General features: G+C 58.2%; 2 protein-coding genes across 7 annotated transcripts in view; one reads left to right on the forward strand and one right to left on the reverse strand.

The window, feature by feature from the left end:
- Positions 1-9: 9 nt before the first annotated feature.
- Positions 10-5472, forward strand: YIPF2 (Yip1 domain family member 2). Of its 3 annotated transcripts, none has more exons than XM_027050413.2 (10): positions 10-159; positions 343-403; positions 804-961; positions 1060-1137; positions 2090-2177; positions 3479-3595; positions 3707-3873; positions 3950-4132; positions 4237-4349; positions 4451-5472. In XM_027050413.2, exons 2-9 carry the CDS (start codon positions 373-375, stop codon positions 4330-4332), a joined length of 918 nt encoding a protein of 305 aa, XP_026906214.1. In that variant the 5' UTR covers positions 10-159; positions 343-372; the 3' UTR covers positions 4333-4349; positions 4451-5472. The 3 variants fall into 3 exon arrangements, with proteins under 3 accessions (XP_026906214.1, XP_026906213.1, XP_053075869.1); XM_027050412.2 differs by having other exon boundaries at positions 11-159; positions 4222-4349; XM_053219894.1 differs by lacking the exon at positions 10-159 and having other exon boundaries at positions 212-403; positions 4222-4349.
- Positions 4546-24128, reverse strand: part of CARM1 (coactivator associated arginine methyltransferase 1) — a 39134-nt gene continuing 19551 nt past the window's right edge. For 2 of the 4 annotated variants that reach the window (XM_027050197.2, XM_053219893.1), the window contains exons 2-16: positions 19200-19325; positions 17514-17620; positions 16482-16586; positions 15511-15621; positions 14142-14319; positions 11907-11997; positions 11644-11725; positions 8027-8112; positions 7750-7839; positions 7166-7303; positions 6990-7079; positions 6793-6905; positions 6621-6698; positions 6286-6354; positions 4546-6123 (exon numbers count right to left, since the gene is read on the reverse strand). In XM_027050197.2, coding sequence (XP_026905998.1) covers positions 5981-6123; positions 6286-6354; positions 6621-6698; positions 6793-6905; positions 6990-7079; positions 7166-7303; positions 7750-7839; positions 8027-8112; positions 11644-11725; positions 11907-11997; positions 14142-14319; positions 15511-15621; positions 16482-16586; positions 17514-17620; positions 19200-19325 — 1607 coding nt within the window. In that variant the 3' untranslated portion in view covers positions 4546-5980. Of the gene's footprint in view, positions 6355-6620; positions 6699-6792; positions 6906-6989; positions 7080-7165; positions 7304-7749; positions 7840-8026; positions 8113-11643; positions 11726-11906; positions 11998-14141; positions 14320-15510; positions 15622-16481; positions 16587-17513; positions 17621-19199; positions 19326-24128 lie in introns of all 4 variants that reach the window. The other 2 variants (XM_053219892.1, XM_053219891.1) reach the window with 2 other exon arrangements.

Here is a 24128-nt window from a genome sequence, read left to right on the forward strand (position 1 = left end):
AAGCGTCAAGCGCGCTGGCCGTGGCTTCCCGTCGGAAGAGGATAGAAAACGGACCCGGTGCCGGATGTTGCTGTCTGGTCTGAGCGGGGCCGGCTGCGGCGGGTAGGCGGGCCGCGCAGGCGCAGAGAGTCTGGGCCACGCCGCCCGAGGGAGCCTCAGGTGAGGGGGGCGGGGTGCACCTGTGGGGCGAGGGCTGCGAGTTCAACACCCCCCCCCCCCCCTGCGGCTCGGTGCCCTTAGCTGCCAGGCTGGGCTCGGTGCTGAGGGACAGATATCGGTGGGGTGAGGGAGGGCACCGCATTAATTGGGTTGGGGGCGGGCGTCATTGGCTTCTGTCCTCAGAGCGGGATGCGGTGACGCCCCTGGGTGACCATGGCAGCGGCCGACGAGCTGGCCTTCCACGGTAAGTGCGGCCGCGACCTGGCCCGAGCTCCTACTCCCTCCGCCGGCCGGAACCTCCCACCCAGGATCTGATTGCCGTGTAATCTGAATCCCCAATCAGCTGTGAACCCTGACCCCGACCTGACACCCATTCCTGACTCGAACCCCGCTCCAACCCTGAACTCAGATCTCAAGGCAAAGCTTCTCTCCCAGACCTGACCCCATCCCAGCACCAGGCTTAAGTTGTAGGCGTGCGAGACCACACCTTCTAACTCCCGCCAAATTTAGGAAGCTGGGACCGTAGTTGGAGGGAAGGGTTAGGTGGCCCCGGTTGAGAGTCTTGGCCCCCAGATGAGCAATGGGCCAAACCAGACTGTCCTGAAGCCTAAAACCTGCCTGTGGCTCGTATTCCTTCTCGACAGAGTTTGAGGAAGCCTCTAATCTGCTGGCAGAGACCCCAGATGCGGTCACTACCAGCGGAAGTGGTCAGCTGACCCCACAGGGGCACGTGGCTGTGGCTGTGGACTCAGGTGGTAGCTATGGAGCCGAGGAAGAGGTCGAAGAGAGCGACAAGACAGCGGTGAGTCACAAAAGTGCCCGTGCCCTGCCTCCGTCCAGCCCCGCCCCCACCCTCTGCCCAGGCTGTAAGGGCAGCCACTGAAAGCCTGTGCCGCGCAGCTCCTGCAGGAGAAGCAGCAGCCTGGATTCTGGACCTTTGGCTACTATCAGAGTTTCTTTGACGTGGACACGTGCCAGGTCAGGCCCTGGAAGCTGGCGGGATGGGGCTTCAAGTCATAATGGGGTCCAGTCACTGTTCACTGAGCCCTCCCTGTGCAGCCGAGTGCCGGTAATGCCTGGGTGGGAGGTCACGAGTTCCCCCCCCCACCCCCACCCCAGGCTGGTAGATGTCACTGTGGTGCGGTGTAGGGATTATGGGGTGATTGGGGCTCCTGTGAACACACGCTCTGACGGGCTAGAGTAGGGCCCCTCGGAGGAAGTGAGGAATGGGCTTAAGGCCTCGAGGAGAAGGAAGACTGAACTGGGTAGAGTGATGGGAAGCCTGTGTCCTAGGCACAGGGAGCGGCAGATACAGAGGACCCAAGGTGAGGGAAGGCACGAACTGCCACAGGAGCTGTCACTTGATCTGGCTGGAGAGGGTGAGAGGGGGACAGGCAGGCAGAAGCCAGATCACAAAGGGCTCGTGTGCTGTGCTGAATTTGGGTCTTATCCTGAGGGTGCTGGGAAGTCGAGGAAAGGTTTAGAGCAGGAGAGGAATGGGTGGAATCAGCAGACCTGGTGCAAAGAAGATGGGTCAGAGGTGCCAGGGAGGGAGATGATAAGTCTGGGGTGCAGGGCAGGTCACAGAGTGGAGAGAGATGTAGGCAGGAGGAGGCCAAGAGCTTGAGTGTCCCTGGGCTGGGAGGGCAGGCAGTGAGACAGGCAGTTGAGGGCAGCCAAGCTGAGAGGAGGCAGCAGCGGAGAGAAGGACGGCAGGCCCGGAAGGGTCCTTCAGAGTGGCAGCACGCAGTGGGTACGGAGGCTGGCCAGGGGAAGGGGCTCCAGCCCATCCGACCCCGGGGGAACATCTGAGCCCTTTCAGGCAGAGGGATGGGGAGTCGGCAAGGAAGGAGCCTCTAAGGGCTGGGCAGGAGCTTGGGGGGTAAGGGCCCCATGCAGGCTTCCATTCTGCACCTCACCTTGTCCCTAGGTCCTGGACCGAATCAAAGGCTCGCTGCTGCCCCGGCCTGGCCACAACTTTGTACGGCACCGTCTACGGAATCGGCCGGACCTGTACGGTGAGTGGTGGTGTGCATTCAGCTTGATCATTCCTTCAGCGTGGCTGGACTGAGTACCAGTCTCTGGAACGCGGCTGAGGGGAAGGCAGAGGTGCTCCCGGAGAGCGGGAAACACACATTCTGTGTGGGGAGACAGACCTGCAAAAGGCTCCCCAGGGCGGTGGGGCTCGGAAGAACAGTGGATGCTTTACAGCACGAACGTTGCTGTCTTGCGTGGGTTGGTCAGGGAAGGAAGGCCCCTGAGGAGGAGAGAATGGGCCTTGTTCGGGTTGGGGAGACCTAGGGGAAGAAGATTCCAGAAGGGAGCGTAAGGCCTGTGGTGGGGACATGCCTGAACTGCAGGGCAGTATTGTCCGCGGAGCAGAGTGAGCTGCGCGAGGTCTTGGAGGTGACAGGCTTCAGAGGCCGCGGGGAGAAGGAGTCTCGGTTAAGGGCTCACAGGCTTCCTCTGGCCGCTGCGGGGGGGGGGGGGGGGCAAGGGCAGGTGCCAGGAGGCCAGGGAGGTGGTGAGTGCCGTGGCCCAAGTGTGGGATGGTGGGGCCGGGCCCCCGGTGGAGGGCAGTGGTTGGACTGTGGAACGTGTCTCAAAGGTGGAGCCGACAAGATTTGCTGGCGCACCAGATGCGGGGTGGGAGGAGACACGCAACGATGGCGCCTAGATTTTCGCCGGAACCACTAGAGGGATGGAACTGTCAGTCAGTGACTGGAAAGGCTGGGCGGGTTTGAGGGGAGAGCCCAAGTGTGCCAGGCTGGAGTTGGGAGATGCCTAGATGTGCAGCACGTGGAAATGTGGACGATAAGTCTATAGTTCAGGGCACAGACCCGGATTTGAAGCCAGCTGGGGAGTCGTTAGCCTAGAGGTGACATAAGGCCCTGAGGGTGGACGAGATCACGCAAGGGGTGAACACAGATGGAGACGAATGGCTAAGGACCGGGCCCCAGCCGGGTCCCTGTCATGAAAGGGATCGGGGGCTACAGAGGTTGAGGAATTGCCAGGGAGGTGACGCGGAAGCCAGGAGCATGGAGTCCTGCCTAGAAAGCACACGTGGAGCGTTTCCAGAAGGGAGAGAGCAGCTACGGCAAAGGCTGCTGGAAGGTCAAGAGGAGGGACCGAGCCAGCACCCGACGCAGCCACCGCAGGTCATCGCTGGTGGCCTGTGGACGAGTCCGGTTGATGGAAGGGGGGGGGGGGGGTGCGGGTAGCTCAGAGCTTGGCAAGAAGCTTGGGTCCTAGCACAGTCGACACGCGACAAGTCACCTGTCCCGGAAGAGCTGGGCCCCTCACCGTGCCCTGCCCACAGGCCCCTTCTGGATCTGTGCCACACTGGCTTTCGTCCTGGCCGTCACTGGCAACCTGACGCTGGTGCTGGCTCAGAGGAGGGACCCCTCCATCCACTACAGCCCCCAGTTCCACAAGGGTAAGTGGAAAGGGCAAGGCCTAGCCCCGGGCAGGGCTGGGAGTGCCGTGGGGCCCGGAGCTGGGGGGGAGGGGGCGGTGGTGACTGCCTGCCCTGTCCCGTGCCCCGCAGTGACCGTGGCCGGCGTCACCATCTACTGCTACGTCTGGCTGGTGCCGCTGGCGCTGTGGGGCTTCCTGAGGTGGCGGAAGCGTGTCCGGGAGCGCGTGGGGCCTTACACCTTCCTGGAGACCGTGTGCGTCTATGGCTACTCCCTCTTCGTCTTCATCCCCACCGTGGTAAGTGTGGCCCGGGGATGGGGGCGGCGGGAGCCGTGGGGACGGCCCGGTAGCCAGCTGCCCGTGTCACCCCCAGGTCCTGTGGCTCATCCCTGTCCCGTGGCTGCAGTGGCTGTTTGGGGCGCTGGCCCTGGCCCTGTCAGCCGCTAGCCTGGTGTTCACCCTCTGGCCTGTTGTCCGAGAGGACACCCGGTTGGTGGCCGCCGTGCTGCTCTCCACGGTCGTGCTGCTCCACGCCCTTCTGGCCACGGGCTGTAAGGTATGGGGGTGGGCGGGCGGGAGGCCGGGCCTGGGGTTGGGGCGTCACCGGCCCCCACCGGCGCTGACCCTGGGGGGGCTTCGGTTCAGTTTTACTTCTTCCAGCCGCTGCCCCTGGAGCCCCTGGCGCCTCCACCCCAGGCCACGTCTCTGCCCCTAAACCTGCTGCCGCCGCCCACCCCAAGGTCCCAGGTGACCTAGGAGGGCCCGAGCCGCAGGTAAGGATCAGTTTCCGGCCGTGACTGAGAGGTCTTCCCGCCTCTCCTCCTCGACGGAGGCCTCACCGGGCTGGCTGCTCTTAGGAGTCTCTCTCTTTCAGGCTCCACACGAGGGGACGCCTCCGCCTGCCCTGCCCCTCACACGAGGACTGAAGGCCCCCTTGACACCTCGAGATCGCTCTGCTACTTTCCAGACTTTTCTTACAAAGCAAACACTTTTATTTTCTATGCAAAGGTGATTTAGAGAATTTATATAAAGGTGGGAAAGGGGCAGCCAAGCAGGGAGCTTCCGGTGTGGCCGTCGCCCCACGGGCTGCCCGCTAGGCCTCTGCTTTCCCTGGGGGGACGGTCGGGAGAGCAAAGGGGGCCACCCCCCCCTCAGCTGTGCCTGCCCTTCCCGGGGTGCCCGGTCAGCAGGTCCTGGGCCTCCTCACCTGAGCTCCACCACGGCCAAGTTTGGAGGGGTTAGAAACGGGGCGGGGGAGCAGAAGTAGAAGAAAATGGCCTGTGCTGAAACATACATTTCCTCGTTTATTTTTTTTTGTTTTTTGGGGGTGGGGGGGTGGGGAGAGGTCCCTGCAAGGCCCCTTCCCAGGCTAGGGAGGGACCACAATGCCATCATAGTAAGAGGGACTGGAGCGTCTACAAATGTGGGGGGAAACACACAGGCCTAATGTGAGCTACAAGGGAAGAGGATGCCTTCCACGACCGAGCCTCGAGGTCTCTCAGGTCTGCCCCGAGCGGCTGACGGTGGCCCTTTCCTCCAGGCCTGGGGCCCACGGGGCCACCTGCTCTAGCTCTCGGCAGGGGTGGGGGAGGGGACCTGCAGGGGCTCGGGGACAGGACAGCAGCAAGAGGCAGGGGCCGAGGACGGAGGGCCTTCCCGACAGCCGGGGTGGGTTGTACATTCAAGTGTGAGGTGAACCCTTTGGTGGGAGGGGGCCTCGGGTCTCCAGAGGCCTGGCCCCACCCCTGTCCCGAAGACTCGGCAGGGCTGCCCCTCACCACTGAGCCTCTGAGTGGGGGAGAGGGGCTGCTGGCTCGGCCCGGCCGGCCTGGTTTCTCAGAGGGTCTGTGGATTGACACTGGTTCTTCTCGTAAAAAAATAAAATTAAAAAAAGCAGCATGTCACGCCCATTGTGACCAAGGCCTGGTAGTAGAAGGGGAGGCCCCGCCCAGTCAGGACCGCCTTCCCCCTGGAGACAGGCGGGGGGGGGGGGGGGGGGGGGCCGGCGCCGAGGGACCCGTTGGGGGGTGGGGGGTGCGCAGCTGCTCCCCCGACCTCCCCGCCAGGCCTGCAGCTGTCAGGCCCGGACACGCCTGTTACGGAGGATGTCAAACCCAGGTCAGGGTGGAGGGCAGGAGGGGGAAACGGGGCTCCCACGACATGATCTCGTGTAAAATACGGCAGCGACACACGCTCGGGGCCAAGATGTGGGTGGGCGGTGGAGTGGGGGCGGCGGCGGCGATGTCGTGTAAAAAAGTGTCCGAGTTCCCATAGCAAAGAGGGCCGTGACCGGGTGTTTGGGCTTCTCCGGTACAGGGGTGAAAGCCGCCCAGGCAGGGGGGTGGGTGGGCAGGGTCTTCATTTGGTTTCCTGGTGCTGTCAGTCTGTTCCACGCTGGAGGGGCCTAGCTCCCGTAGTGCATGGTGTTGGTCGGGATGGACATGGGCGAGGCCATGGAGATGGCGGGGCCGCCCATGGTGAACTGGCTGTTGACCGCGTAGTGGGCACTGGAGCCGCCGCCGCCGCTGCCCTGGGCGCCGGAGGACCCTGTGGGGCGGGCACGGGCACTGAGAGGCCAGCTCCGCCCCCTCGCCCGCCCAGACCCGCAGCAGAGGCAGAGAGAGAGAGAGCAGGCGAGAGGGCAGGCGGGTGGCCCGGGGGTCCGCACACTCACACCCGCGGGACCCCGCTCCCGCCGCCCGCCGTTACCTTGGACAATCCCCGTGCTCATTATGGAGCCCATCCGGGAGTGGGTGTGATTGACAATCCCCGTGTTGGCTGCGCGGCAAGAGGGAGGGAGGAAGGAAGGGAGACGGCGTCACCGCCCCCGGCCCGGCCCGGCCCACACTCTTGTCACTGGGGTGTGGGCAGGGTGGGCACAGCGGCTGCAGAGCGAGGCAGAGAGGAACGGAACAGAGGGCCTCCGCCAGGAGCCCCAGGAAGAGGAAAAGGTGACGTCGAGACACCGCGGCGCAGAAAGCCCGAGCGCGCAGACGTTCCTGGACGCCGCCCCTCGTTGCCTCCGGACCCCGGGGGACACTCACCTAAAGGAATCAGGTTGTTGTGGCCCACGCTGGAGCCGCCAGCAATAACACTGCTCAGGTCGTAGGCGGTCGGCATCCCTGCGCGCAGAGAGGGAGAGGTCAGGGCCTGGGCGACAGGGTCTCTGCCCCCGCGGGTCCCCACCGCCGGCCTCTCCCACGCAGGGCTGCTCACCAGCCACGGCCATCCCGCTGCTGAGGTTGTAGGTGCTGCCCGTGTTCCACATGTTCTCCGAGGGGGACGTGTAGTGGGAGCCGGGTGGGGGCGAGGGCGTCGTGCCTGTGTATCTGCAGCAGACAGACCCGGGCGCGGGGGTGAGAGGCTGCGGGCCAGGAGGGGCGCCCCGCATTCAGGCCGAGGGCTGATCCTACCTGAAGAAGGGGTTTTTCAGATCCAGGAGGTTACTGGATTTGGAGCCCGTCTGGTCTACCTGGGCCACAATACTGATGTCATAGCTCTGTCTGCAGAGAGGGCAGGGGAGGGACAGCCATGAGCTGGCTGGGTAGAGGAACCCCTGCCTCCCCCAGCCCCAGGTGGCAGCTCACACCTTTTGTTGGCAATAAGCAGACATGTCCCTGAGAGCGTGTCCCCGGCCTTGGCGAACAGTGGTGACTGGAACAGGCACCGGACCTGGTACCAGTGGGTCAGGGGCTCCGTCGGGGCCGTGGACAGCCACACTGTCATTCTGTCAAGCAAGGACAGGCATACGCTTGACCAGGCTGGAGCCACTACCCTGTGCACCTTGAGCTCTACACGGGCACCTCTGATGGGTGCCCCGGGGGCCTGGAGCCAAGACAGGCTGGCTGCCCAGGCGTCCCAGGCACAGGCCCGCACATACATACAGATCCACAGGGGGCCCGCTCACCCTGGTGTCTGCGCCGAGAGACAGAGACCAGGTTCCGTGAAGGACAGCCACCGAGTGCAGGGTAGACACTCCCTCCCACAACAGTCTCTGGCTCAAAGGTGAGACCTCACTGCCTTTCAGAGGGGCCAGGGAACCTAGTCCCCTAGGCCTAGTCCTTCCTCCTAGTCCCCAGGCAGCCTTCCGAGGCAGCCAGGCCTGGGGGTCACTGCAGGAAGTCCTGGGGCCGGGACAGCGGGGAGAGCGCGGCCTGCTCCGGTTGTACTCACATGGAGCCGATGAAGGCGACATCGAACCAGAAAGCCAGACCGTGAACTAGCCCGGAATGCAGCATGTGGAATTTGAATGGGATTTCTATCCTAGAAGGCAAAGGGCAATGATTACTGGGGAAGTCAAACAGGCTGCCAACAGAGGGGGGTGGCTGGGGGCGGTGTCCTGGGGCCCCTGCGTGCCCACCACCCTGGGGCAGGATGCCTGAGGGCGTCTGTGGTGGCCCTAGACTCCAGCAGGAACCGGGCTCAGGAGGAGGGGCACGGGTGCCGGTACCTGTGCAAATCTCCTTCTTTGGCTTCTAAGAAGTTCACCGTGTACTTGACAGACTTGGCCATCAGGATCCGGATGTCAAACGTATCCTGGGAGAGACCACAGCAGGACTTGGCTTCAGGCACGGGGGCCAGGCGGGAAGGGGAGAGCTGTACCCCTCTCCCCGTCTGGCCATGGCCTCGAGGCCGTTCGGCTAAGCCCACTTCGCCCTCCCTTCTTAGACGTGTTGGGGGAGGACGAAGCGGTACGCCACCGTGGAGGGCAGCGAGGCGACAGCCCTCAAAATCGCCACCTTTCACGGGCATTAAAGACTCGTTCTGGGAATTTAACCTACGGATCCACGTGCACCTTTGCAAGCTCACACGCGTAAGTAGGTTGTCTAGAGTAGAGACACATTCTGGAAACCATCTCGTTAAACCACCAACGTGCCATCCATAAAAGACTGTATGAGAACTAACGAAAGAACGAAGAAAGAACAGACGGGGAAAGATTTCCGAGATAAACCGCTAGTTAAAAAGCAAGCTGCAGAACTACGTGCTCACGTCCACACCCAGCTATGACGAAGGCTTTTCATCAGACTAACACTCTGGGGAAGAACTGTGTGAGCTGAATAAAATACACAGGAAAACGACAGCCTGGTTTGAAAGCACTGAAGAGTACCCAGAGCAGCCACGGCTTTGGGAGCCCACATCCTAGAGAGAAGGGAGATGTGTTTTGGCCTGTGCCTTTCCCCTTGGGGCAGGACCTTTCGGCAGCCTCCCTGGGTGGGGAAAGCAAAACGGAGGCTCAGGGTTACCAAGGCAGCTAGCATTCAAGAGGTCAAGATACGAAACAAAAGGGAAATGTAGGAACAGGTGGATGTTCTACATGCAGTTTCACTTTGTGGCATTTGCCAATTCCTGAGCTGTGTGGAGGGGCGGGGCTCAGAGACAAAGAGACAAAGCAGAAAGCCACTTACAAGACACCGAAAACGTAAGAAAAGGCTCAGGTGCATACTGGTGCTGGGAGGGTGGGACGAGGGACCCCGCCCGCCATGGGGCACCCACGGTGGCTACATGGAGACCACTGCAGGCGAGGCCCTAGAGCAGCATTCTCCAAATGTAGTCTCTTCCAGAGCACTCCCAAGGTCAAAGCTATTTTCATAATACTAAGATGTTTTCTGCCTTTTTCTTGGGTTCACTCACCTGTGATAAACACAACCGATTGAACACAGAAGCAGAATCCAACTGTCTTCTATGAAGCCAGACATTAAAGAGACTTGCAAACTAAAAAATCCCAACTGTTCTCGCTGACAAGTTTTGGAAAATCGGTTTTTTTTTCCCTTAAAAATGCTATTTATGGTAACCTGTAATGAGCTTATTGTTATTTTTTTTATTAAAAAAAATTTTTTTTTTATGTTTATTTATTTTGGAGACAGAGAGAGACAGAGCATGAACGGGGGAGGGGCAGAGAGAGGGAGACACAGAATCTGAAACAGGCTCCAGGCTCTGAGCTGTCAGCACAAAGCCCGATGTGGGGCTCGAACTCACAAACCGCGAGATCATGACCTGAGCCAAAGTCGGACGCCCAACCGACTGAGCCACCCAGGCGCCCCGAGCTTATTGTTATTTTTAAATAAATATATATTTTTTAATTTCTTGGGCTTAATTTTTAATACCAAGAGATATTGGCAGTATATCAATAGCTAAAACACTAACAAAAGCTCTTTGGGATCCTCCATTTTTAAGAATGTAAACAGGCTAAAAAAATGTAAAACAGGTCACTGAGACCAAAATGCTTGAAAACCACTGCCTGTCTTACAGGGAAAGCTAGAAGTAGACCAGCAAAGTCAAGTCTGAAAAGCAGCCTCTAAATGTATCAAGTGCCTTATAGGACCAAGGTGATCTATCTATATATGGCTAACTGCCTGAAGAAAAACAAATACTTGGAAGGAAAGACATCATCCAGAGCCTCTATAATTTTTCATTCTGGTATCCAATGACCAGGCATACCAAGAAACAGAACAAGAGAATGAGGACCAAAAACTAAGAGAATATAAACAAAAAACAAATACACTGAACACCCAGATAGTGAAAGTGACCAAAGATTTACAGTATGTACAAGAAAAAAGGTAGAAAAAAATGTATTTCAGAGAACTAAAATAAAAAAATAAGCAAAATGAGATCCTAGTACTGAAATTAAGAATTAGAAAATCAGCTTAAATGGCAAAGAGAAGATTACAACTGGAAGATGGATCAGTAGGAAATGTGAAAATGAAGCAAACAGAGAAAAAAGGATGGAAGGAGAAAGAGAATGAGGCAGAGGTAGTGCTTAAAAAGACAGTGCCCAAGAGTCTCCAAAAACTAGTGAAAGACATCAAGTGCGGGGAAATAATGTAACCTTATTAATGCAAAAAATAACAAAACAGTTTAAAAGAACATTCAGGATAAAGGGAAAAAGATGACAAATTTAGACCCACAAAGATCAGTAATTACATTAAATGTAAAATGGTCTCAATGTTGTAATTGAAAGACAAAAATAAAAGGTCAATCTGACTAAAAAACAAATGCAAAATACATGCTGCTTACATGAGACAAACGTTAAGTAATAAGGACACAAAAAGGTTGAAAGTAGAAAGAAAAAAACATACTGTACAAAGATTAACCAAAAGAAGGCAAGAGTAGCTAAACTACTATCAGGAAAAAGAAAAAAAAAATATTTTAGGCCAACCTGTACTACTTGAGGAAAAAAAAGGAACCCTTTTTATAGTGATAAAAGGATCAATGCAACAGGAAGATACAACAGTCCTAAATCTGTATGCACCTAATAACACAATGCCAAAAAACATAAAGCCAAAACTCAGAAATGGAAAAAGAAATCTACAATCAGTGATAGGAAAAGCAGATCCCAACTCCCCCCCCCCCCCCGCCCCATTTCAGTAGAGGTAGGCAAGATTTGACCAATATGATTAACTAACGTGACCTAATTCTTAATACAACATTCTTCTCAACTGATAAACATATTTTTTTCAAGTACGGAGAGAACATTAACCAAAAGAGATCACATAGTGGGCATGAAGCAACTGTCAACAAATTTCAAAGGACTGAAATCATACAGTGTATGTTCTCTGAACACAGAAATAAACTAGTTTGCTGATTATGCTATATTTTGAGAGAAAAAAAAGACTATGTGTGTGTGTGTGTGTGTGTGTGTATTTGTATATGCACATTTAGATATAAAACTTCTGAAAATATATCTAAGAAATACTGTTTGCCTGTAGGCTTTCAGTTTATACTTTTATGATTTTTGAACCATGGGTCTATATATCAGTTCAAAAATCTCAATTAACATCAATCAAAATCAGTTCACCAAGAATCAATTCATCTAACAGCAGTTTGCATGTATTGCACGCTTACTGTGTGTTAAAGCACTCTACACGCATTGCCACTTTATTCCCAACAACCCCTGTGTGAGAGCTCTGTGTAGCAGCAAAAGCAAGAGCTCAGAGAGGGGCGGCGGCTTTCCTAGGGCTGCAGAGCTTGCACAAGACCTAACAGGAAAGCCCATGCCCCCCTCTTGTCACCCCAGAGGAGGGCCATGCCTAGTGCCAACTGTGATAGTGCCTTGAATGCCCCACTTACCACCACAGGCTGCCGGAAATACTCGTCCACTGCAGCGCCTCGGAGGGCTGACAGGTCCACTCCATGGAAGGATGGCTGGTACCTGTAGAAAGCCCCCATTCCCACAGCAAGGTTACCAGTAGCAGGAGAGACAGGTGGGGCAGGCTGCCTTCTCTCCCAGCTGGCCCTCAACCAGCCCAAGTCTTTCGGGTCCTACTGAGGATGCGGAAAAAAAGAGAAGCGGGGCCATCCCTGAGAAGGCAGGACACCCAGGTCACACTCACCAGAAGTTGGCCTTGGTGAACTGCTCCATGTAGAGCTGTTCATCCGTGAAGGGTGCCAGATGGACGTCACCAATGGTGGGGAACATGTTTCCTGGGAGTGGGGGGCAGGGAGGGGTGCTGACGTCAGGGTGGAACATCCCAAAGCGCCTGGCAGAGCTTCCAAATGGCCCCTGGATCCCCAAGCCTGGGACTTCCCAGCCTCTCATTCATTCATTTGTGCATTCGTGCGACACAAAGATATGGAGCACCGTCTCTGCCACTGGCCAAGATGAGCACTTGACGTGCACGGTCTCGTGAAACTTGGCCGGCCAGCCAGGGAAGCAGGAAGGCCTGTCCTTGTGTTCCATTACCAGGGCTGGGAGGTGGGAAGGCACCTGCCAAAGCCTCGGGGGGTAAGCAAGTGGTGCCTGGGGTGCAGCCAGGCCTCCGGGTCCCTGCTCAGCCAGCCAGGTGGTGCCTCTCGAGTGCTGCTGTCCATGGACAGGTGCGCAGCCAGGGAAAGCGAAGCAAAGCACTCTGGACAGGGCGAAGGCAAGCCCTAGAATATGCCGTCAGCGCCTCAGATGAGGCTAGAGGCTAGGTGGGGGGGTTCAGCTGAATCTCGGCCTCTGGCAAACAGGTGAGCCACTTGGCCACCCTGGTCTGGCACGTGGGCTGACACGGGAAGGGGGGTTGGCCACGGTCCTCCCTCCGTGTGACTCCACAAACAGACGGAGGAGTCCCAGTCGGTGGCAGACAGAGCCAGGGCTTGGGAGGCCCCACCCCCCTGGGGTAGTCTAGGGCCCCAGGTCACCTGGCCTCCAGATGTGGGCCTCCCTCCCTCCCTCCATGCAGGAGAGGGGGGCCCTGAGGCACTGGCAGGAATCTGCCTCCTCTTCCAGCTAGAAGGCTCAGCTACAGCCACCGGGATGGGGCGGGGGAGATGCCTGACTTTGGCTCGGAGGCCACACTCCAGGCCACGTGGCCAGGAGGAGACTGCCAGCCCCCAAGGGCGTTACGGGAAAGTGCCCCTGCTCCGGAGGCACCTAAACGTATGTGGCTGGAGAGAGGATTCCCTTCAATCCACTGAAGAGCATGTTGGGATGGATGAAGACACGCAGGCTGGGGGCAGGAGGGCAGTGCGGCCGGCCCGGCCCGCAGCCTCGTCACGGGCGGGCTGCCCGCCGGAGCCTGACGCCCCTCTGTGCTCGTGCCCCATGAGGAGGAGCCCATTCCGCTGGGGCACCACCCCCGGCTAGTTCAGTCTATCCTACAGGACAGGAAGGGAGGAGAGGGGGTCCAGGACACCAGCACCTACCCCCCCCCCCCCGCCCCCGCAGGCAGCCTGGCTTCCCACACGCGCACCCGTAACACAGCCCCCAGCGGCGGGAGTACAGCCTGAGGCCAGTCCCTGCAGCCCAGACCCAGGGAGGCCAGAGGACCAAAGCAGGTGTTTCCCCACAGAACCACCCATCCCCTGGCCCCCACGAGGCCTGCCAGTCCACCAGCTTCCCGTGTTCTGTCCCACGGCTGCTGCCCTGGCCAGGGTCCCCCTGTGCCACACACACCCACACGTGCACACAACCCCTTACTTGCACAGAGATACTCAAAACACACACACAAACCATGAACGGAGACAGAAATACCAGCAGACGTTCCAGGCCGTGCACATAAACCCCAGGGACATGCGTAAGTATGAACAGCCTGCGACCCAGGTGTGCGGACAGGCAGGCACAGCGACACAGACAGGAGGCCACAGAAGGGCAGGCCAGACAGCGGCTCCGTGACGCTCGAGAACCCCCAGCCCACTCTCTCACACGCACGAACTCCCTCCTTCGTCTCCCTGGCTCGGCGGAGCTCAGGGGCCTGTCACGCCAGGATGAGGTCTGTGGCGCCAGGAATGAAGACGGAAGGCTGGCCCCTCGGGAAGGTGCCCAGCACAGAGTACCTTCTGCACCTGCCACAACCCCCACTCCCAGCTAGATACTGTCCCCGCGACACAGGACCTAAGACAGCAGAGGCGGCCGGAGGCTGTCCGGGGGCAGGGCAGGCGGAGGTCTGGCCCCGCACCCCTGCAGCCACGGCCGGCGGGGGTGGGCAAGGGACTGGGGGTAAAGGCCCGGATGCCCCCGGCACCCCAGGCCGCCAAGGCAGGCAGGCAGGGCACAGAATCACAACGGTACCAACTGAGCAGCAGCCAGGGGCCCTGCGGCGGGACCCCCTGTGGCAGCCACCTGCGCCGGCAAGGACACTCACCCCCCGGCCTCAGGTATTTCTTGGCGTGGAGGTAGCTCTCGAGCATGCGCTCGTTGAAGAGCATGTAGCCCATGGGCTCCGAGATGATGATGTCCACCTGCTCGGGGAGCGAGACTTCCTCCACCTTCCCGGGGATGACCACGATGCGCTCAGTGAGGTTGTTACTCTTCACCAAGACCTGCGGGCGCGTGGGGGGGCGGGGGGGCCCAGAGGCGTCATGGGGGTCCCCGCACCCAGCCACACCATGAGTCGTCGCCAGACCCTTCCTCTCGGGGGCAGGCTTCCACCCACGCACGGCCACCAAACCCCCGCCTCTCTCGTCAGCATTCCAGCCACAGCCACTGCCAGCCACGGCCCATGAGTAGCTCACGGCAACCTCAGCCCTCTCTCGGGGCCTTTCCTGCCGCGGCTCCCTGGTCCCCCGATGTCACCTCCACCCTTCGAGGACAACAGCTGATGGGAGTAGGCAGGACCAGGAGGCTTTGCTACAGCCACCAAAGCTAAACTCGGACACACCCTCCAACCCGGGGACTCCAGTGCTAAGAACGTGTCCTACACACGTCACCGCACACGAGAGGGGACAGAGCATGGGGGGTTCAACAGAGCACGTGTTTGCACTGCAAAGACCGAAGCGGCCCGAAGGTCGATGACAGCCCAGCTGCATCTAAACGGACAACGGTCCCCGGGGCGAAGGGATGCCTGGCAGCCACTCGAGAGGGTGAGGGAGCTCTTTACGGGGGGACACGGACAGTCCCAGGCACGCGGCACGGGGGGCCGGAGCACGGCAACGTGGCAGTGTGCGGTCAGAGGACGCAGGCCGGCTTTCGGAGCCCCGGGGCGGCCCTGAGAGCCCCCCCCAACAGGTCTCCGTCGCTCCAGAGTGGGGGGCCAGGCAGTTGGGAGGCGGGGTGGGGGAGGGAGGTAGCCTCGCAGTTAACCCTTCGCAGCGTTTCGGTTCTGACCCTCGTGAACGAAGGTTTCAACGCACGGAAAACGAAACGAGGAAACGACAGCATAAACGAAAGGAAAGCTTGCTGTTACCCACACTCCACAGAGGCGGGGAGTGGGGCTCGGAGCGGGGCCGCGATCCCACCCTGGTCCGTGTGACCGCACAAGCTGCCCCCCCGGGGGCAAGAGGCCGTCCCCCCTCTGAAGAGCTCCGAGCTGGCTCCGACCCCGTCACGGAGGGCACACACCACCTCCCGTCCAGCAAGCCTGTTGACCCGTGGTTCCGGGAGACAAGAGACCAGAACAGAGAGGCGCTGCGCCCGGGCTCCCCGGATGTGGGGGTCAAGTCTCCCAGAGGGGCCAGCTTCCCCAGGCCGGAACAGAGCTCGAGGACAAGCTGGGGTCCCCGTGGGCCGCTCACCTCTGCGTGCTGGGCCATGGTGCTGGCCTCCACTGCGTAGATCTTCCTCGCCCCGGCCTGGGCGGCGAAAAACGAGAGGATGCCAGAGCCACAGCCCACGTCCAGAACGATCTGGGGGAGGAAGGGGGCAGTGAGAAGCGGACACTAGTGAAGCGAGGGTGATCCTAACGGATGTGCACGTCCCCCGGCGCTCGCTCCCCGCAGGACCCTCCCGGCCGAGTGTGCTCCGTGCCCTTCCGCCCACATCCCAGCAACACAGGCCGGCCACCCCTGGGGCTGGAGCACGTGGGCGCCCCTAGCTGGAGTCCGAAGGCGGCAGAGCAGGACTTCTGAAGACTGCTAGGATGTTAAGACCGTTACACGCCCTCAGGGCGGATTCAGAAAGGAACGGTTTGGGCAACGATCAGTCTACGCAGGCAGCGTGGTGGACTCCAGGCACGCCTATAGCTTCTCTGGGGATGAGCACTCACTAAGTGCAGCCAGGAGCCCCTCTTTCTTTTTAGTCACGAGTCTATGCTACTCGGTAACAGTAAAAAGATTTTAAAAGCGACTAAGAAAATAACCAGACAAGTGACAGTACATCCGCGTGACTTACTGGCCTGTCCCAAGACCTCTCGTTATGGGGGGGAAAGGTTTTCTGCAGGAGGAGTACACAGAATAAGATCCTATTTTGTAAATCCGTTAATTAATCAATTCTAGATTATATACGCCGATGCACGCATTGGGGAAAATGTGGAAAAAACCCTTACTGTTGGCTCTGAAGGTGAATGACAGAGACTTTTTGCGCCTACTGGGTTTTCACAAAAAGTAGACTTTGCTCTTGTAATCCGAAAAAATTAAAGATGAAATCAACGAGCAAAGAAAAACACAACTGGAGACAACCGACAGAGCGCGGGGGACCTGGAGCCTGGGCGGAGGGGCCCAGGGGAGGGGGGAGGAAAGCAGCCGCTCCCCTGGCCAGGCCCGCTCACCTTGTCCTTGAAGTCCGTGTGGTTCTGCAGGATGGCGCGCTGGTAGGTGCCTGTCCGCACGTAGTCCTGCATCATGTTCTGCTGCTGGGACAGGTAGCCGTAAAACTGGAACAGAGACACGCCAATGGCACAGGGCACGCGGTGGCACAGACGACCGTGGCCCTGGCTGGCCCTGCGACACAGGAGGGCCCACCGTGGGCGCAAACCTCCCTTGGGAGGCTGCACCCCCTCTACCGACCCAGACCCCGCTGGCAGCTGCCGGCCGCTCGGGGAAAGGGAGTGGGAAGCCTCAGGCAGCCCCCAGGAGGGTCACCGCCACCATCACCGTGGCCAATGTGTGCAGCCGGGTGCTGCCCAGACCTGGGAGCCACCCAGGAGAAGTCAAGATTTGCCACAGGAGGGGTTCTGGGATTGGGGGCCGCCTGCCCCATCTTAGGGTCCCCAACGAAGCAGAGGTGTAGAACAGACAGAACCCTAGAACTCAGAGCGCCAGGCGGGTGAGGTGCTGCGGGGTCTCTCTGTAAGACAACGGGCGATCGGGAGGCAGCGTGGCACCTGGGCAGGGGCACAGGCTTTGGCATCAGGCAGACCTGGCTTCCCATCTTGGCTCTGTTGCATAATAGCTGTGTGACTTGGAGCAAGTCACTTAACCTCTCTGAGCCTCAGTTTTCTCATCTGTAAAATGGGGACAATAATAGTACTTACCTCCTAGGGTTGTTGGGAGGGTCAATGCATCTGCAGGTGTAAAAGCGCTCAGACCAATGCCTGTTCGGTACGTGATAACTATGCTACTGTTACTCAAAACGCCTGTGAACCTGAGCTTCACCTGCACTCAATTCCTCCAGCAACCCTCCTAGGCAGACCCTGGCATCTCCGTTTCACAGATGAGGAAACTGAGGCCCAGCAGGCGAAGGAAACCTGCCCGAGGCTACGTGGCTAGTAAGGGGCAGAGCCAGGACGAGAACCCAGGTGGGCCTGCCCTTTGCTGCCCACCCGGTGGCGGCAGCCTGGTCGGGGGTGACGCGTACCCACCTGGAAATACTGCACGGCGGAGGACTCCTCTGTGCGCTCGCTGAACACCGACCGCTCCAGGGTGTGGCCCCGACAGGTTTTCAGGATGTTATAGAAGGAACAGAAGTCTGGAAGGGGGAGGCCAGGTTATCGGTGGGCATCTTGGGGGTGGGGTTCCATCTACGTGCACACCCCGACTCTCCTAGTTTGAGCATGCGTGCTTGGTGATCTCTTTGTCCCCAAACCAGCGCTGAAATTCACGAAGAAGGGCAGCCAAACCCTGCCTCTTGGTGGCCGGCACGAGGCCGGGATTTTGCAGTCGGGGGTGGGGAGCATGTGTGTGTGCTCCTCGCGGCCGGTGGGGCCGACGAGCCTGGCTGAAGCCTCGGGAGGACACGCGCCCGCTGAGCCAGGGTCATACCTCAAAGACTGGCCCGAGCCCAGGAACCGCAAGCACCCCTACAGGGTCTGTGTGGGGCCGACTGGGAGGGTGTGGGCGGCTACCCAGCAGTAAATGTATTTAACAACCTGAACTATACACGTAAAAATGGTTAAGAGGGTAAATTTTGTCATGCGTATTTTAACCCAGTGCCTTAAAAGTAGAGCAGATTTCTAAGGCAAGCTCTTAAAAAATTAAAATCTGCAGTTTGGGAAGCTGAAAAAGTCCTGGAGGCGGATGGGGGCGACAACGGTGGGAGGTCGCGCGGTGCCCCCGGGCTCTACGCCCAGAAAGGGTTAAGACGTTAAATGTCTGTTATGTGTACTTTACCTCCATTTAAAAAACTGGTGGAATTAAAAGGGAAAAAAGCCAACTATAAATATTCATGGAGTCGGAAAAGACTAGATTGACACCAGCTCCCACTGCTCATCCCTGGGGTGGTGTTTTAAACACCAACTTCGGGTGATTTACGTAAGTAAAGAAAGAAATGGGGCGTAAGACTGCCTCCTGCGGTGGAGGGGGTCAGTCACCTGGCTCCTTCCACCCCATCCGGCTTCCTCTTCCACCGGGGGCACCGGGACTGCTGCGGGGGTGGGGTGGGGGGCTGGCGGCAGAGGGCGGGCAGCTTCTCCACCTCGACTCTCCCAGCCCGGCCACCAGGATCACCGACATCACCTGCGGTGACCAGGCCTGGCTGCTGCACCAGTAAGCGGTCTCCAGCCCCAGGCGCCCCACCACCTCGGCCGCTGACCTCCACCTGAGCCACCAGCAGTCGCCTGGGGCTCTAAAAACCCTCCTCGGGAACCGGGAACAGCCTGCATCCACTTGGATCCCGGAGCAGGGTCCGCACAGAACCCTCCCGTGGCTTCTCTATGCGCTCGGAACAGAGCTCTGCCTGCCTACAGAGCTCTGCCTGCCTCGGCTTCCGTCTCGCTCCCATCCTCCGCTGCCCCCAGACTCGCCCCCAGGCTCCACCAGGAGACCTGGGGTGCACCCAGGCCAGGTGGTCAGGACAGGCCTCTTGCAGAAAGGGAGGTAAGAGCTGAGCCCAGGAGGACCCAAATGATTCGGCAAGGGAAGGCCTGGGGAGGAGCGTTCCAGGCAGAGAGAATGTCCTCTTCCCACGAACGTATCTCCGCATGGGAATAATTTCTGCTGACTCCCTGGGACAGACGGATGGGCCGTGACCGAACAGGGCTCCGGGTCCCCCGCCAGCCACGGCTGACGGATCTCCGGCCGTGTGCCGCCAGGACGGAAGGGACACGTACCATTGGGAGTGGCGAACTGGATGAGGACGCTGTTGCAGCCCAGGGTGATTATGAAGGACTGCTTGCCCACGCGGCTGCACTCTGTCTCTCGGGACACCGAGCACTTAAACACACACACATCTTCGTCTGCAAGAGGAGAGAGGGGAGCATGAGCCAAAGGGTCCCGGGGCCGGCCGAGCAAGGCTCCCCGTGGGCTAAGTTTGTTCGAGTCATGTCCCCGCCACCGCCACCCCGCTCCTCACAGCCCCCAGGTTTTTCTGAGGCTCCATAAAACCCGCCCCGGGCCCACTGCCGCGTGTGCCCCGCCTGCCCAGCCCACACTGAGGAAGAGGGGACGGCCGATCGGGCGGCAGTGACACAGGACAAAGCATGTCGAGTGGAGAGGACCGCTGTCCACAGAGCGACCGAGGCCGAGGGTGGGGGTGGGGGATGGCCAGGCGCCGTGGGGCCGAGCAGGACACCGGGGCCCGGGGGCACCTCTGCCAGGACCTTCCCTCACGGAGCGCCTCCTGGTGCCCAGGCCCCCGCTCACCCAATGGGCGCTGAGGTGGGAAGAGGGCCAAGAGCAGGGCCACTCTGGCAGGGTCGGGGGGCTACGGGAACCCAACTGAGCGAGTCTGGCACTGATTCACCAATGCCCCCGTCACACGGGGAGATCACCGGCTCTCCCAGCTGGCAGGGGCGGGTGGGAGCCAAGCCAGAATGCCCGGGGGCGCCTCTGCTTGAGCCTGAGCCCTTCCCTCTTGGATTCGGGCGGCGCAGTGAGTCTAAGCGGGGCCCCGGGAGCCGGACGGCGCGGGTTCGTGTCCCACACGCACCACTCGGTGTGTGATTCGTGCAGGTCACTTAGCCTCTCTGAGCCTCGGTTTTCTCATCTGCCTAATGGGGCTGACGGTGGGGCAGGCACAGGGCCCGGCACACGGCGAGCACGGCATCCACGAGCCGCCACTAATTACTGTTACCGCTCGTTCCTTCGCCCTCAAACGGTGAAACTTTGCGTCACCAGAAACAGGCCGAACCGACACGCCCGGGAGGCCCTGGTGTGGTGCGGCGGGACAGACACGGCATCTGTGTCGCATTCTCGGCACAAGTGTCCACCCTGGTCCTCTTGCGACGGCTCCAGACCGTGGGGTAGTCGGCGAGACAGCACGCCTGCTCTCCTCCTCAAAGCGGCAATGCCAGGAAAGAGGCGAATTTTGGGGAGCCTTTCCAGAGCGAGGGTCACCAAAAACATGTGACCCCAATGCCACCGGTGCCCCAACTGGAGCCTAATGAAACCTTTTCACAAGCTGTTAGGGACCATTGGGAAACTGAGTGTGGACCGCGGGTGTGACCAGGTTAGATGACAAACGTGTGACGACAGCATGTGGGTCCGCAGAATAACGCCCTCATTCTTCTAAGAAACGGAAGTACTAAGTGAATTCTTGTCACATCTGCAACTTACCTTAGAGTAGCTCATCAAATAGACAACTACAAACCACACGTACAGAGAGCAGCCCGAGTACCAATGTGGCCAAGTGTCCCCGTCACCCCAGAAAGCCAAAACCATCTTGAAAAAGAGCAAAGTGGAAAGACTCACCCTCCCCAATCTCAAACCTACTTTGAAGGTACCGTGATCAACATGGAATAGTACTGGCAAAGGAGAGACCAACGCAATAGAATCAGAGTCAAATTAAAACCTTATGTTTATAATCAACTGACTTCTTTCATTTTTCTTAGCAATCTCTATACCCAACGTGGGGCTCAAACTCATGACCCCGGGTTTAAGAGTCACATGCTCTTCCGATTGAGAGAGCCAGGCATCCCCGTCTTTCAACAAGGGTGCAAAGAGCATTCAATGGGGGGGAAGATGGTCTCCTCAGCAAATGGTACAGGGACAGGTGGATGTTCACGGGCAACAGAATGAAGCTGGATCCCTACCTCACACCACATTTGAAGCCTGACCTGAGTACAAGAGCTAAAAACTGTAAAACTCCTGGAAGGAAACAGAGGGGTAAATTCTTCCTGAACTTGGATTTGGCAAAAAGATTCCTCAAGGTGACATCAAAAGCAAGAGTAGCAAGAGGAAAACTAGATACACTGAACTTCATGAGAATTGAAAACTTTTGTGAATCATAGGACACTATCAAGAAAGTGAAGGGGCGTCCGGGTGGCTGTCAGTTAAGCGTCTGACTTGGGCTTGGGTCGTGATCTCACAGTCTGTGAGTTCATGCCCTGCGTCGGGCTCTGGGCTGACAGCTCGCAGCCTGGAGCCTGCCTCGGATTCTGTGTCTCCCTCTCTTTCTGCGCAAACCACCCCCCCCCCCCCCGCAACGCCCCATCGCTTGCACTCTCTCTCTCAAAAATAAATAAGCATGAAGAAAAATAAAAAAAGTGAAGATGACCTAGAGAACGGGAGAAACGATGCACAAATCATATACCTGAACTCAGTGTCCAGAACATATAAAGAATTCATTCAGCGAAAAGGTAAACAACCCAATTCAAAAATGGGCAAAGGACCTGAACAGACATTTCTCCGAAGAAGATATAGGACTGGCTAACAAGCACATGCAAATCAAACCGCAGGGAGACACCGCTTCACACCCACTAGGACGGCTAGAACTTTAAACAGATAGGGGAAAATTACAAGTGTTGGCAAGGTTGTGGAAAAATTGGAACCCTCACACCCTGGGACGCATGTGGGGGCATGAAACTATGAAACAACTCAGCTGCCAGGGAACAGGGTCTGGTGGTTCTTTCAAATGTTAAACATCAAATTACCATTTGACTCAGCAACCCCACTCTTGGGGATGTCCGCAAAAGAACTGAAAGAAGCAGTCAGATAAATACCTGTATGCAAATATTCAAAGTGGGACGATTTGCAAGAACCCGAAAGTAGAAGCAATTCAGATGTCCGTCCACTGACAGACGGACACACAAAACGTGGCAGGTCCACGGGATGAACTGTTATTCTTCCATAAAAAGGAATGAAGTCCTGGGGCGCCTGGCTGGCTCAGTCAGGAGAGCAACTCTTGATCTGGGGGTCGTGGGTTCGAGCCCCACGTTGAGTGTAGAGAGTACTAAAAATAATAAATAGGGGCGCCTGGGTGGTTCAGTTGGTTAAGCATCTGACTTTGGCTCAGGCCAATGATCTCACGGTCCGTGAGTTCGAGCCCCGCGTCGGGCTCTGTGCTGACATCTCGGAGCCTGGAGCCTGCCTCGGACTCTGTGTCTCCCCCTCTCTCTACCCCTCCCCTGCTCACGCTCTGTGTCTGTCTCTCAAACGTTAAAAATAAATAAATAAACTTTAAAAAATGAAGTCCTGACACGCACTACAACGTGGATGAACTTGAGAAACGTTTTGCCGAGTGAAAGAAGCCAGACACAAAAGGTCACACACAAGTGATTCCATGTATATGAAACATTCAGAATCAGTTAATCCACCGAGGCAGAAAGCAGACTGGTGGCTGTCAGGGGCTCGGGGGAGGGAGCCTGGGGAGTGACCACTTAATAGATTCAAGGTTTCCTTTTGGGGTGATGAAATGTTTTGGAACCAGACGGAGGTGGTAGTCACACAATTACGAATGTACCAAATGCCCCTGAACTGTACACCCCTTTTTTTTTTTTTTTTTTTTTTTTTTTTTTTTACTTATTTTGAGACAGAGAGAGAGAGCGTGCACATGCACGAGTGGTGGGGAGGGCAGAGAAAGAGAGGGAGAGAGAAAATCCCAAGCAGGCTCCACGCTGTTAGCACAGAGCCTGATGTGGGGCTTGAACTCATGAACCCTGAGACCATGACCTGAGCCAAAACCAAGAGTCGGACCCGGACCCTTAACTGACTGAGCCACCCAGGCATCCCTAAAGCGGTTTGTTTTATATCATGTGAACTTTATCTCCGTAGAAAAAGAAAAACCTTTTCAATGTGTGGATGCAGATATGAAGGGCCTATGGGCGTTCACCAGCTCTCTTGTTCTCACCCTGTGTACTCTGAGCATGGACCCAGGTCCTGGAGGCCTCCTGGGGCCATAGCCCGGGTTCTGCCAGACGGCCTCACACCTCCAGAGCCGGGGGCCAGCCTCCTGACCACAGGCGGGAGAGAAGATCGTACTGTCAGGCGCCGCCCCAGACAGGGGGCTCCCGGGTCTGGCTGCAAGTGGGTCCCAGGAAGGGACCCTGGCACGGTGCCGTCACCCATGTCCCTCCTGGGGCGAGAGATAAGGCCAATCTGCCAGCCGCACCAGGGTAACAGCAAGCATACCAAGGAGGGCCTCTGTTTACCGAGCAGCCTGGCAACCCGACCAGCTGCCCCAGGCACCCCTGCAACCTGGCGCCCGGCAGGCAACCACGAGGACCTGTGGCCAAGGGAGCCCGGACTGAGGGCGGCCCGACCTGTCGCATCACGGCAGAGGCAACCACAGCCCGTGGAGCCAGTCTTTTCTGACAGCCCGTCCCACAGGCCAGTCCCTGGCACACAGGAGGGAGGTGTTCAGTAAATATTTGACAAATCAGAAAAAAAAAAAGCTGGATCATATTCTTCCGTGTATTTAAAAGACTCAGAAACCCCAGCTCTTGGGAGGCCCTGCAGGACCCGTACCCCTCATTCACCAGTGGACCAGCTCCTGGCCTTTGCGCGCCCCTTTCCCCCTTTGCCCACTCTCCCCTCCTCTCACTAGGATGATGGGCCCCCAGGACATGGGTGGGGTGGCACTCAGCGGGCCGCCCACGTGGGGCTCTGGCTTCCTCACTGCCCAGGGTCGCACGTGCCCAGATGGACCTGAGAATGCACACCGTGCCTCCTGGCCGGCTCCACGGTAGTAGGGGGTGGCCCTGGAAGAAAGCTTCTCCCCCCGCCAAAGGAAAGAGGTCCAGGGCCTGGACCCAGCAGTGGCGATTAGGTGTCCCCACCCCACCCACACACACAAGGAGTGGCTGCGTCCACCAGGAAACCGC

Source organism: Acinonyx jubatus, chromosome A2 (genome assembly GCF_027475565.1).
Source record: "Acinonyx jubatus isolate Ajub_Pintada_27869175 chromosome A2, VMU_Ajub_asm_v1.0, whole genome shotgun sequence".
Taxonomy (NCBI): domain Eukaryota; kingdom Metazoa; phylum Chordata; class Mammalia; order Carnivora; family Felidae; genus Acinonyx; species Acinonyx jubatus.

Bases quoted from the DNA above. Each gene is read 5' to 3' on its own strand.
- YIPF2 (XM_027050412.2), top strand. From the start codon at position 373: ATGGCAGCGGCCGACGAGCTGGCCTTCCACG. The intron at 962-1,059 runs GTGAGTCACAAA...TGTGCCGCGCAG, and splicing joins AAGAGAGCGACAAGACAGCG to CTCCTGCAGGAGAAGCAGCA. The intron at 2,178-3,478 runs GTGAGTGGTGGT...CCCTGCCCACAG, and splicing joins GAATCGGCCGGACCTGTACG to GCCCCTTCTGGATCTGTGCC.